The sequence below is a fragment of the Mytilus edulis genome, chromosome 7 (assembly GCF_963676685.1).
Source record: "Mytilus edulis chromosome 7, xbMytEdul2.2, whole genome shotgun sequence".
Lineage (NCBI taxonomy): Eukaryota > Metazoa > Mollusca > Bivalvia > Mytilida > Mytilidae > Mytilus > Mytilus edulis.
The window spans coordinates 42,009,701-42,024,230 of NC_092350.1; the positions used below are offsets into that span (position 1 = coordinate 42,009,701).

Below are 14,530 nucleotides of genomic sequence, written 5' to 3' on the forward strand. Positions count from 1 at the left end.
CAAATGGGGTGTTTAATCTCGCTTTCTTTCTTGGATATTTATTTGTCTAAAAGTCCAACTGAAGCAGTGAAATACACATGTTTATTCACAGCAACGGTTCTTGAGCTTCAACGTTCGCTATGTGAAGCAGTTAAAATGCCAGTAAAACAGGTCGTCATCGATTTGGGAGTCAAAAGATGGTTTGTAATACCTGATTCCATAAATCACTAGATCAACTGCTCAAACGAATGATAAAGAAATAATGTTTGATTTTGTAACTTAGGTGTACTGTGTGGTCATTTAATAGCATTTCAATAATGTGTATCGATGCTTTTTTCACCAAAATCCATATGATAAATAATTGTACAAGTTATAAGTGAATTTTTGTCCATTTTTGTACAAATTGTAATTTGTACAAGCACTTTTTGTACAAATTACAATTTGTACAAAGTCAAAATACAAATTATAATTTGTACAATATTTTTGTACAAATTATAATTTGTACAAAATGATAACTTGTACACAACATATATATACCTGGCTGTTCAGATCATAATATCATAACAGAAGAGGTAGATACAACGACATTTCAATTTCAACTTTGAAATTTCAATTCAGGTTTGTTAATTTATAATTATTATAATTTTTTATTATTAACTAATTCGTCTTAAACGTTATCTTACAATAGTATTATATAAAGAAAGATGTGTTTGCTGCTTTGATGAACGAGAAAATTAAGATTTATCTAATGGTAGCTGTGAGCTTTAATACTTTAATAAAAAAAATTTCTATAGATAACACTGAAGATTGCAACAGGTATGGGGAATTAATATATACTAGTACCTATGTGGAGATATTTTCCTTTCAGAACAACAGGTCTCTCTTTTGAAGAAATAACCCGGACGATACCAAGTTTCAATTGAATTTGCTTCAAAGCATGATATAATGACCTGACTGTGTAATTATATGCTAACTCTAATTTACTTAGAACATTTAATTCGTTTGATAATTATCAAGCACTGCTGTGGATAAGAAATAAACAATCCTGTCATATTTTTTTTAAGATTTAATCACGAAAATATAGTCGTGGATGCACATTTTAACTTTCGAAACAAATAATGTAAAATTTTGTAAATGTATCGCTACAATGGAGGGACAATATTTTAGATAAATTTTAAAATACAAAACACTTCATAAAATTTTTGAAATCCTACATTGACCTATAACTATCTATTTTTCGTGATATTTGTACATATATCACGATTTTGTGCTCTGGTCGTGTCAGTTCTGAATTCATTACATCTATAAATACCGATACTTTTTACTCGATCATATGATGAAATGATCAAATATTTACAGCCACGTTATGATAAGGGGGTGGGGATGATGTACTATTTAATGCTGACTCAGTTCTCTGTTTAAAAAAATGTATTGTCGTTCCAAAGTGCTTTTCTGCGATGAAAATGTCACAAAAGTATAAACAAATAAAACTCATATCACCCCCCTTTCATAAACTAAGTTGATAATAAATTTCTTACAACGTGGCTTGTACTTTTTATACACCGTAACAATTCGTGTGTGTCTTTAATATCCTGTAATTACAGTGATAATCCTATTGAACAGAACAATGATTGCTTAATGTAGATTAATTAATGAGTTTTATTTCACTTTACAAATTAGCCGTAGATCTAGAGCGTATTAAGTCAGAAATAATACCCGCCTTCAGAATGACCGGTAAAATAGTATGGAAATCCTGCAAAGTTTTAAAAAATAATATTTTTGCGATATATCATGCATCAGTCAGATAATGTATATTTTGAGGTGTGTCTTGTTGTATTACACACCACGTGGTTTCAGAAGTGTCCAATAGAAGACCTCTTTATGATCGGTCTTTTATTTGATCAATCCTGACGGCCCACGGTCGACAAGGAAAACCTTAAAATATGCATTATATGTAACAAATTATAATAATTGTTCTAAAGAACTTTTAGCATATAACAAAAGTTCCATTGGGAACTTTCCTTATATAATATTTATCCAATGCTATAAGAAAATTTCCTTGTCAAAGGATAAAATATTACATAAGGAAGTTCCCAATGGAACTTTTGTCATATGCTAAAAGTTCTTTGGAATATTAGCATGACTAGTATGGACAATGTTTTATATAATAAAAGTTCCAGGAATATTTGCTTTAAATATGTATTATAAAAGTTCTAGGAATATTTGTTATATTAAAAAAGTTCCAGGCATATTGGAATATTGGCTATATTATAAATGTTCCAGAAATAGTTATCATGGTTATTAGATAATTAAAGTTCTAGAAATATTTATTATGTGATCAAAGTTCTAGGAATATATACTAATATATAAATTATTTCTACCTACAAATGTATGGTAGTAAATTTCCAATAATAAAGTACAGACATTTTCATACCTTGTCTAGAATAACAGCCATCGTTTAAATATGTAAAAAAAAAATGTATTCCTCAGACTCCATTCTTTGTACTACATGTACAGGTAAATGTCATGTGAGGTAACATTAATTAAGATGTAATCAGGTGTAAAAAATCAAATGACACTCTTTCTATAAAGGAACAAATATTATGAAACCATATGATGTTTTAGTTCCAGGAAAAAATCTTATTAAGGTGGAATTAATATTATGTAATTTTTGTTCCAAAGAACTTTTGTTATCCATAGTTTGTTCCAGGGGGAACAAGTATTATGCGGAACAAATATATGTTCACAACCGGACGACAAGCTATAAAGGGCCCAAACAAATTACTAGTGTAAAACCATTCAAACGAGAAAACCAACGGTCTAATCTATATAAAAAAAGAGAAACGAGAAACACTTATGAACCACACCAACAAACGACAACTACTGAACATCAGATTCCTGGCTTAGGACAACTGCCGTTGCGTTGTAAATTGGTGGTGGGTACGCCAGGCTGTGTTTATATCCATTACACCAGTATCTTGGACAATTAATTTTAGGCGAAATAATACAGGTTTGTGCACCGATCATATTCACTGTAAAACATTCCTGCACATGCACACAGTTGCTTGTAGTTTCAATCAGATGTTTACTCGTGCTACACTACAAAAGTAGTGGTACTCCAGATAGTGGAAGAAAGAATAAAGAAGAAGAAGGTGCAAATAATTGCAGCGGGCTTAAACGTTTTAATAGTACCAACCATTCACCCCTATCTGAAACAATACTGTAACAGCACAACATAGAAAGACACACTACAAAATATTAATTGGAATTATTTAACTCATCAAAAGAGGTAGTGACCAAATGAACATACGCTGAACGAATAAATTTGACCTATGATACAATGTAAATACAAAGTTAATAAAAAAAAAGATGCATTATTAAAGTAAAAGTATTATAACGCTGTGAAATCCTAAACAATTTCAGAAAAACATCAGCTTTGAAAAAAAATTACGCCATTTGGAATATCAAAATTAAACATAGGTAAATGAAAATAATTTTGTAGATAAGTATACTTCTTCTGTCTGTATAACCGTACGTTTAGGAACACCAAGATATTTCTTGTATACCAGTTAAACTATTTTAATAACTGGTAAATGTGGGATGAATATCATCAATTAAACTATAAAATCAGTGCTCGATAAAACTTCTACGCGGAAGTGTGATATATACAGTATAAAAGGAGAAAGGAAATAGTTTTGAAGTTCATAGTACGAAGAAGTGAAAAATTATAGTAATTCCTAACACTTATCAAAGCTGGTATATAGACCAGATATAAGTTAACATTAAATAACAAAAAAGCATTACAAATAGTATCAACAGGTCAAATTAACAAGTAAGTACGATTTGATTGTACTCGCAGTTACTGATAGCTAGTTAAAAGCCTAAACAAAAAAATGGTAAAACAGCAACCATAAGAGTACGCATCTTTCAAAATAATTTTGGATGTAACGCGTCTTCTGATTGGCTGACATTATTTTGTTATTAGCCCATAGACATAATTTAGTCATGTGACCGTGACGTCATCAACGTTTTTTCATCGTTTTCTACGGTTTAAAATGGAATTTAGAATTAAATTATAAGAAATGACTGTAATATTTTTTCTGTCTATTCGAAATAACATAAAAAATGTGGTGCACACTGTTAAATAACCCGCTACGAGCGTTATTCAGTGTGCACCACATCTTTTATGTTATTTCTTCATAGACAGAAAAAATATTACAGTCATTCCTTAAATGTATTTTTCGTGCATTTTGAAGATTTTTAATCTTGCTGTTGAACAGTAGGAATTAATTTATTGTTTTGAATATTTTTTTTCCCCTGTTCTGCAAACATTTATTCGAGGAGTTGTTATAGAAATAACACCTTCTGACACCTATTGACAATATAACAGGGAAATTGAAATTATTTTGAGAAATATCACAATAAGGATGCGATAGTTTATTAAAGTTTCTGAGTGATTGATTGACGGCTTGATGACATCATGTTCAGGGTCTATAAGTCATCAGATACAGGTAATTGGTTGTGTAAGTTTGTGGTTTGTTTTCAATTTCAGACGTGTTGTTGTTAAGAAACATAAAGATGTATCGAGTATTCATTGTCAGTGTATTTGTGGGTAGGTAAATGATGCATGAAGGTGACAATAGTTTATATATTTTCAAATATAATTGATAAGGAAGAGATAAATCAAGATAACAAACTGAGGGAATAAAATGAATTTTCTAAGGACACGAACCATCGATAGGGTTAGCGTCAAATAGTATGATGAATCACAAAATTAAATGAATTTTAGTCTTTTGAAACAATTCTGATCTTAACATAATCGAAAAGTGAGAACAATCAATTATTTGGGTATGTTTAATTCTAGTTAAATTATGTGTAGACACATCCAATACGTAATATTGAATACTGTTCAGACCATTCTCAAGCAGTCAGTTTAGTACAGGAATAACTATAACAATACTAATATTATTTAAACTAATGCATTGGGAAATTAATTCTTACATGTAACCTAATAAATTGTAATAATCATAATAATAACGTATACAAAACATTATGATGTGTTTGTAGTGTTCTACATGGCTACAGTGAGTATATGAATATAATTCAAATATTTGATGATAATAAAAAAAAAATCAGCAGTTATCAGCACGGTTCCTTATCAATGAACATCAATGAATTCGATATGATCAGTTGTTTTATATATTGATTTGTGTTAAAACCACTTTCACCACTACTAGATATTTTGTGCCGGTCCGTTTATATTGATTAAGAAAGTCGGACTGCCCAAAAAATAATTCCAACCGTCAGCCTAAAAAAACTGACTATCCAATTCAAGTTAATTGGAGTCGACCACATCTGCCGCGAGCGAAGTTCAAAACCTCAGTGTCGACCTGCAAGTGCTATGGTTATTGAAATATGTAAACCACTCGGTCACTAAGCCCCTTTTTGACATGAACTATCTTTAATAAATAAAGAGTATTTCAACATGGAAAATGTACTGTTTATAAAATGTTGAACTATTTGACATACTATGGGGTTTTATCCAATGGCTGTAAAGCATAGCTTCATTAGGTTCAAAGTGTCGACTTTTTTATTTCAATGATTTGCATTGTTAAGGATTCCAACTGTAAGCGTATCAAAGTTAAGGTATGTATTCTGGTGATATGTTCAGGTTTGAGCGTTTCTTGACGAATCTTACCACACAAAGCAAATCGAACTCACAAAACTTAGATAAAAGTTTTCAGTAATGTATAGGTACAAATCATCTTAAATTTTATATATCACCATTGTTCCAAAGTATAAAGTGTTTAACTCTTTTATCTAAGAGATCCAACTGTATTTTCCCCCACAAAATAACTTTTAAATCGTCATTTCTACATATCAAGCCTACAAATCATGAAATTCGGCTTTTCATTCAGACTAAACTAGGTGATCTGATGTGTTGTCGCAAAAGGAAGACTGGCTTATTTTATTTTTATAATGACAATTGTAGTAATGCTATTATGGAATTGTTTTAATTTCGTGATCTGTTAATGACAAGATTATTTTCGCTATAAAGAAGCTGCTTTTACTTAGTGGTTTATTTATTACTAGTAATAATGTAACATTTATATAAACGAAATGGGTTTTTTTCGTTTTTTTCGGGTTTAATAAAGAATATTTAACGATTTTTTTTATCAATTTGATATCATAATTCAGGTTTCTACGGCTGCAAGTGTAAAGATTGTTAATGGTGACGATGCCGACATAAAAGATCATCCATGGATGGTCTCTTTTCAGCTAGGAAAAAGTGGAGTAAATTTTACCCATAAATGTGGAGGAGTAATTATTGACAAAAGCTGGGTTCTTACAGCAGGACATTGCAATCTTTACAATAAGTGAGCTTTCTTATTTAATGTTTATATATAATCTTGCATTTAAATAAGACGGGTACCACATGTGGATCAGTTATAGTTATGTATAGGTAAACATTATCGTCAATTTTATATCACCCTTGTTCAAAGTGTTTAACCATTTTATCAAAGATTTCCAACTGCAAATTAAACCCTAAAAAATACTTTTAAATCAACATTTATATATATCATACAAAGCCTGTACATGTTGGTGTTTTACAATTCTATAAATACTGTAACAAATATTAACATTTGGGTAATCATTCTTCCAAAACACTGTTTAATTTCGGGATTTGTTACTGACATTTGTTGAGGTAAGCAATAATTGTCTTTACCTGGTAGTTTCATGATTCCAATTGTATTTTCACTTTTAAGAATTGTTTTGATCCTTCTGAATTAGTGATGGGATTGTAAAATTGCAATTAAACTGTACTTACTAGGTGCTTTATTGGGATTGTTTTAATTTCGTGATTTGATGAAAAGTTTATTTTCGCAAATATGGAAATTTTAAATGATTGAATTCTATCAAAATAGGTATAAAAATGTTTATCTCATGATGACGCTTTTATAGAAGCAGTTTTGACAACTAGTTTTTTTTTTATATTACTGTTTTTTCATTTTAGTGTGAAGGATAGGCAAATTGCAGCTGGAAGCTCTTTTTTGAGTCAGATGACAGAAATTATACCAGTGAAAAAGTACTATATGGTATGCACTTTTATGTTTGAGCTTTGATTTTGCCATTTGATTACGGACTTTCCGTTTAGAATTTTTCACTGGTATTTTTGTTGTTTTACTTTTTAGTAGTATATATCATATCCCACTTTATTTTGTGATTTTACTTTTTGCTTACAAGCAATCTATCAAACAAAGAGTTCCACGCGGTGACGTTGAAATCATCGAATATGTTTCGGCCATGTCATTGTTTGTTTCAATTCGACTTTTTTTGCTCTTTAATGTTGTACAAAACACCTTAACTGAAAATAATTACTCATTTAATTTTTGTCGAGCCTGCAACTTTTGTTGCAGAAAGCTCGACATAGGGATAGTGATCCGGCGGCGGCAACGGCGGCGTTAGCTAACTACTTAAAAGCTTTATATTTTAGAAGGTGGAAGACCTGGATGCTTCATACTTTGTATATATATGCCTCATGTTACTAACTTTCCGTCAGTCACATGTCCAATGTCCTTGACCTCATTTTCATGGTTCAGTGACTACTTGAAAAAAAGTTAATATTTTTTGTAATGTTAAATTCTCTCTTATTATAAGTAATATGATAACTATATTTGGTATGTGTGTACCTTGCAAGGTCCTCATGCCCGTCGGACAGTTTTAACTTGACCTCGACCTCATTTCATGGATCAGTGAACAAGGTTAAGTTTTAGTGGTAGGGCCCATATCTCAGATACTATAAGCAGTAGGTCTAATATATTCGATGTATGGAAGGACTGTAAGGTGTACATGTCCAACTGGCAGGTGTCATCTGACTTTAACCTCATTTTCATGGTTCAGTGGTTATACTTAATTTTTTGTGTTTTTGGTCTTTTTTTCTAATACTATATGCAATAGGTGTACTTGTCCAGCTGACAGGTGTCATCTGAGCTTGACCTCATTTTCATGGTTCAGTTGTCAAAGTTAAATTTTTGAGTTTTGGTCTTTTTTTCTAATTCTATATGCAATAGGTCAACTATATTTGGTGTATGGAAATATTTTATGATCTATATGTCAGTCACGCAGGTTTTATTTGACCTTGATCTCATTTTCACGGTTCATTGCAAAGTGTTGCGTATTTAAGTTTTGGTTTGTTTTTCTAAATTTATTGATCAATGTTTAGTTTTCTTGGTTAATGTTGAGTTTATGGGACAGTTGTAATAAAGCTTTATATTTAGGACTATCAACATAAAATCAATGATTAGTAAAGAAGGCGAGACATTTCAGCGTGTGCACTCTTGTAAAAAATATCAACAAAATATTATCTTTGACACTTTTACAATAATATAAAATTTCAAAAAATCTTAAAACACACACTTCATCTGAAAAAATAAATTGGTTATATAGCAGTTTGACAAACACACAATTTTAATAATTGAAAAGACTAATAATTCCTAAATAATAGAACTTTTTTTTCTCCGTTCAACTTATTTTTATAGATTCATCTCCACGTAGTGTTGTGTTTCACCTTAAACGAACAGAACTTATTTCCGTATGCATGACTGTAAATATTTGATGTTATTGGAACATTTTTTCAAGGTCTAATTGTGACAATATTTGAACATTGCCTGTACTTTGAAGGTGGATGATTTCAATATTTGAACTTTACGTCATTTATTTATAAGGTGTTATCGATTAGCGTTTAGAATTTAAATAAGTATTCAAATATTTTACTTGAATGTACTGTGGTTCGTGAATATATGACGATGTTTTCGCGGTGACCATACAGCAGTTTTTTTGTTTTTTTTTACAAATATGATTTGATAATAGTTATTATAGTGATATGTAATTTTCATAAATCTATTTGGTGCAATTTTATATAAACAAGATAGAGTATACCTAGAATCTTTTTTACGTGAAAGAATTCACAATATATTGTATGAGAGAATCAGCTTTCAAGTATTATATTAAAATGTTTTAACCGATAAACGAGAAACAACTTAATGCATGTAAGAGGAAATTTGTATAATACGACAACACTGTGCAGTTTGAACAAGGTTCACAAGAAGATGAAATCGAAAAAAATATGTTTAAATTGTTAAGTTGTTAAAATGTAAATTACCCTATTTGCATATACTGATTGACTGATTTTTATTCAATATTTTTAAGCTTGAAAACTATAGTACAGCTTATGTTGTTCAAAATGACCTTATGCTACTGGAGCTTCAGAAACCGCTTAAATTCGGGTCTACTATAAACAAAATCGACCTGGACACTAATGTAGGCCATAATTATACAGGAGAGGTATGCACAATAACAGGATGGGGAGATACAGATGAAACAAAAGGTATGTTTTTTTCAAAGCTTTAACCTTGAAAAAGAAAGGGCGAAAGATGAGAAATGGAAATTCAGACTCATAATTAATCGAAAACAAACTGACAAAGTTAAATACACAAATCTGCTTTCTAATCTGAATGATTATTTACCAAATTATAACAATGTACAGACAAATATACCAAAACTTATTAAACTTTTTTTAGCAATAAACAAATTTGTGTTTAAATAAATTTTTCGAAAAAATGTACGTAGACTGTAAATTCAATATATTAGTTCTATATATATTTGACCGACAAACAATAAATTCTAAGGCTTTATGATATAATTTAGAAAGAATATTGAGAAAAGCTATTTATTTTGTCTTATGTGTCTTCATGTACACTTATATCATAGTTGCTAGAATAGTTCTTTCTAAGATTCATTCACTTGTATTATAAGACTCTCAAACAAGTCAATATATAATTTATCAAAATACTATGTCTTATTTTTATAAAGTATCTTTAATATATTGCATTTGTTATTGATCTCTAAATCCTATCTAAAATTCAGGCCAGCATTGCATTTAACCTAGTATTTCCCGATAAAACCATGCAATTAAAACTGGGGTTTTCCCAGTAATTCCCACTGGACTAGGCAATGCTCATCTAACCCGTGTTTGTGCCAACCCTCAAACTATTCCACATTGTTAAAATGGTGGACAGTTAGCAATGATAGGCCAACTTATGATCTTAAGCAATGAAAACATAGCTACATCTGACATGAAAAATGTGAAACAGTTCATACAAGAAAAGTAAACTTTAAATTTTCAACAATTTAATTTAATGATATACTAGTAGTATGAAAAATCTCGGATAGTGGTATTAAAGAACATACAGTGACAAACTCGTACACACAATAAGTAAATTTCACAACCATTTATTGTGTAAATTATTATATATATTGACTATACAACTTAATCTGATTACAGGACAGCGTTTACCCAGAGGGATTTTGCCGGATCGTCTACAAATACAGTATATGCTTGCTGTTTCTAAAGCATACTGTAATAATACTTGGAATTCATTTTACGGTTTTCGGTTGTTTCCAAAGAACTTTATCAACACCATTATTTGTCTTGAAGACAAGGATAAGGATTCTTGTGTTGTAAGTACATTTCATTTGACGGATATATGTCTCCTCTAATCTATCTTATCTGTATCGGTTTTTTTTGTAAAGTAGCTTACAGAAACTATAATTTAACTGTTTTCTTATATTGGTATTAATAAGATAATAACACAATTGCCGACATCATATTACTATTACATGTTCATGCATATTTTAATATTTTGGTGAAAGACTTTCATATTCGCGACATTTATTGTCGTTTTTCTTTCTAGTTCCTTTTTAGTTCATACACATACATAAATGTGGGTATACATTGTACAAAAATGAGACAACAAACCAATACAAAAAAAGCCAAAGATAACCAAAAGACATTAAGATGGCAGTATATAGACTCAAACAATGACAAGAATAAAACGTTCGGCCATTTTTTTGAAAAGTATTACTAGTATGATTTGGTCTTATAATTTTCATCAACTTTTTCAGTCATACACTTTAATAAAATTTTGATTTTACTGCGACGAGGCCATGCAAAGGACGTGGATTAGTGAAGCAAAAAATTGGACGTCGATTTAAAAAAAACAACAAAATAAACGTCGATTAGAGGGACATAAAAGTGCCGTCGATTTGGGATGTTATTTTATTGTGAAATCAAATTTGGACGTCAATTTTAGGAATGGACGTCGATTAGGGACCGGACGCCATATGAGTCTTACATATATAACGTTGTTTTCAATTTAGACTTATTTATATTTTTTTTCGTTTGGGCTTGTATTATATTTTCCCTCCGGTTTATATAATCCGTTCATCCCATTTCGACTCTTTAGAACTCAAGAGTCTATCCTAAATTGAGGTAAATTATATGGCCTTCCACTTACTGTTTCGATCCCTGACACCACTAAAGAGACATTAATTGTCGAAATCCGGATATGGTGTACACATTTAAGCACCTCATTTTTATGGTTTACCATCTTTGCCGCGAGTTTATTGTTTTCTATTTGGTATTAAATTAATATAAAGATCCACTTTGTTACATCTTGTGATCAATTTATTTGGCAATCGTCAATGGCAGCCAACAGGGTTTCAGAACATCATTAGTTCGACCTGTGAGTCAAATGCGTTTTGTTAAATATACTTTTTCACTTTTTTGGTCTTTTTGGAAAATGTTGTTTGTACTGTATTTAGACCCCTCTACAACGAAATTTGTTTTGCATTCACACGTATAAAAATTGCGGTTTTTATCCAACACAATCATAGGTTTGAACAATGTTTTTAATTAAGACATGAATTTATATAAATTTGAGCCTATATATTCTCATGTCCCTCTGAAGATCTGTGAAAGCAGTGAAAGTACTAGTAAAAGTGATGAATTGAAACCGTTATTATCTTTTAATTATTTTCTTATATGTTACCAGCATACGGACTTGACTTAACCTTTTCTTATATAAAATATTCATGCCTTATATATCATGAACTGTAGTAAGACGTTAGATTAAAACTGACGTGGACTGGTAACACCCAGCCACAGAAAGCTTCATTTTAATGACTGATTTGGTGACACGATATATCAGTAGCATGGGTTCGAATCCTGGCAAAAGCAAATTTACAGATCTAACATTGTTGGGTTGATGTTTAGACGAGTTGTATATACAGAATATACACAGCTATGTATCACCATCACTGCTGGTGATCCGATGGATAAATCGGTTGTAGAGTTGTCACTGGTTCAGACGTACTTATAAACAAAATTATTTCTGTGACCGTATCTTGCATTAATTTGTATGATCCTTTACTAAAGATAATTTAGCTGATCTGTAAAAATAACATCTTCATGCATGTACTGTAGTACGACGCTAGATTAAAACTGACGTGGAAAGGTAACAACCGGCCACCGAAAGCGTCATTTTATGAAGCTCAGGTGGTCGTGTGGTCAAGCGCAACGGTTACAGTGCAGGCGATTTTGTGTCACGATATCTCAGTAGCATGGGTTCGAATCCCGGTAAGGAAAGAACAACAAATTTGCGAAAGCAAATTTACAGATCTAACATTGTTGGATTGATGTTTAGACGAGTTGTATATACAGAATGTATACAGCCATGTATCCCCATCACCGCTGGTGATCCGATGGTTAAATCTGTTGTAGAGTTTTCACTGGTCTAGATTACTTATCTTAAATTAATTTGTAGGATCCTTTACTATAGATAATCTAGCTGATCTGTAAAAATATCATCTTCATGCCTTATATATCATGTACTGTAGTACGACGCTAGATTAAAACTGACGTGGAAAGGTAACATCCGGCCACCGAAAGCTTCATTTTATGAAGCCCAGGTGGTCGTGTGGTCTAGCGCGCCGGTTACAGTGCAGGCGATTTGGTGTCACGATATCTCAGTAGCAAGGGTTCGAATCCCGGCGAGGGAAGAACCAAAAATTTGCGAAAGCAAATTTACAGATCTAACATTGTTGGATTGATGTTTAGACGAGTTATATATGTATATATACAACTCGTCTAAACATCAACCCAACAATGTTAGATCTGTACACATATATAACTCGTCTAAACATCAATCCAACAATGTTAGATCTGTAAATCTGCTTACGCAAATTTTTTGTTCTTCCTTATATATATACAGGGAAGAACAAAAAATTTGCCCTATATTTATATATATATATATACAACTCGTCTAAACATCAACCCAAAAATGTTAGATCTGTTCTTCCCTCGCCGGGATTCGAACCCATGCTACTGTGATATCGTGACACCAAATCGCCTGCACTGCAGCTATATATATATATACAACTCGTCTAAACATCAACTCAACAATGTTAGATCTGTAAATTTGCTTTCGCAAATTTTTGGTTCTTCCCTCGCCGGGAATCGAACCCATGCTACTGTGATATCGTGACACCAAATCGCCTGCACTGCAGCCGTCCCGCTAGACCACACGACCACCTGGGCTCTCAAAAAGAGCTTTCGCTGGCCGTGTGTTACCTTTCCTCGTCAGTTTTAATCTAGCGGCGTACTACAGTACATGATATATAAGGCATGAAGATGTTATATATATATATATATATATCAAAAACGTTATAGATATCAAACAAATACCAACACTTATCTTTCCTTATATCCGTACATGAATGGTGTGTTTGAAAAACAATCCACAAAAAACGAAAAATCGAAGACATATAACAGTAGTCAATAATACATGGTTATCTTGAATTGTATTTTAGATGAACGTGTAACGTGTAACGTCTAAGCAACAGTATCAATAACAAAACCAAATGCATTACAAGATCAGAATGTTTTGAAAAATAAAAGGTGGATATACCATTTCATGCTTTATCCCAAGTCTAGACCCTTGATACTTATAAGATCAGTCATTAAATTGAAATTAATTGGCATAAAACTTTTAAATTAAAAAAGCTTTTTTTATGAAGTTCTTGTCATTAGTTTACTTCAAATCGTCGATTAAAGTTGCGACTGGTATTATTCACAAAAATTTAAGTTTGTATCTATGCTTTCTCTCAGTTTTAATTTTGAATTATATTTATTCATTCAGGGTGATAGTGGTGGACCAATGGTATGCAGTAATAAACGTGTAGGCACATTATCATTTGGTAGTTACCTTTGTGATGGAACTTTACCAAGTGTGCATACTAGAATTTCTGTATACTTGGACTGGATTAAAGACAAAATTAATAAAAAAAATAATAAGAATAAGAAGGATAAGAAAAAGAAGAAAAATAATAAGGGAAAGGCAAACGGAAGGAGAAAGGGAAAGAACAACAAAAATAAATAACAATAAAGTGAAATAAAGAATATAAGTAATTATGGCACCCTCAACGGAGTTGGGGTGACGTATTGTTATTCATCGATTCTTTTTTTCCTTATTCTTCTTCCACACATTTTGTCCACGCAGTTTCTTGGAATTGAGTTGACCAATGTTGATGGAAGTATACCACAATGTGCACCAGCATGTGAAGTTGTGCACCTGACTTTGGAATGGTCAAAATGGCTGCCGTTTCCATGGAAACAGCAAAAATCCGAAAATGTTCAAAGTGTTCCAAACTG

General features: G+C 31.5%; 1 protein-coding gene across 1 annotated transcript; it reads left to right on the top strand.

The window, feature by feature from the left end:
• Nucleotides 1-3,436: 3,436 nt before the first annotated feature.
• On the top strand, nucleotides 3,437-14,288 carry LOC139481484 (chymotrypsin-1-like). Its single transcript, XM_071264854.1, has 8 exons — nucleotides 3,437-3,459; nucleotides 4,532-4,591; nucleotides 5,047-5,063; nucleotides 6,178-6,356; nucleotides 6,995-7,076; nucleotides 9,190-9,367; nucleotides 10,325-10,500; nucleotides 14,019-14,288. Exons 2-8 carry the CDS (start codon nucleotides 4,558-4,560, stop codon nucleotides 14,256-14,258), a joined length of 906 nt encoding a protein of 301 aa, XP_071120955.1. The 5' UTR covers nucleotides 3,437-3,459; nucleotides 4,532-4,557; the 3' UTR covers nucleotides 14,259-14,288.
• Nucleotides 14,289-14,530: the final 242 nt, after the last annotated feature.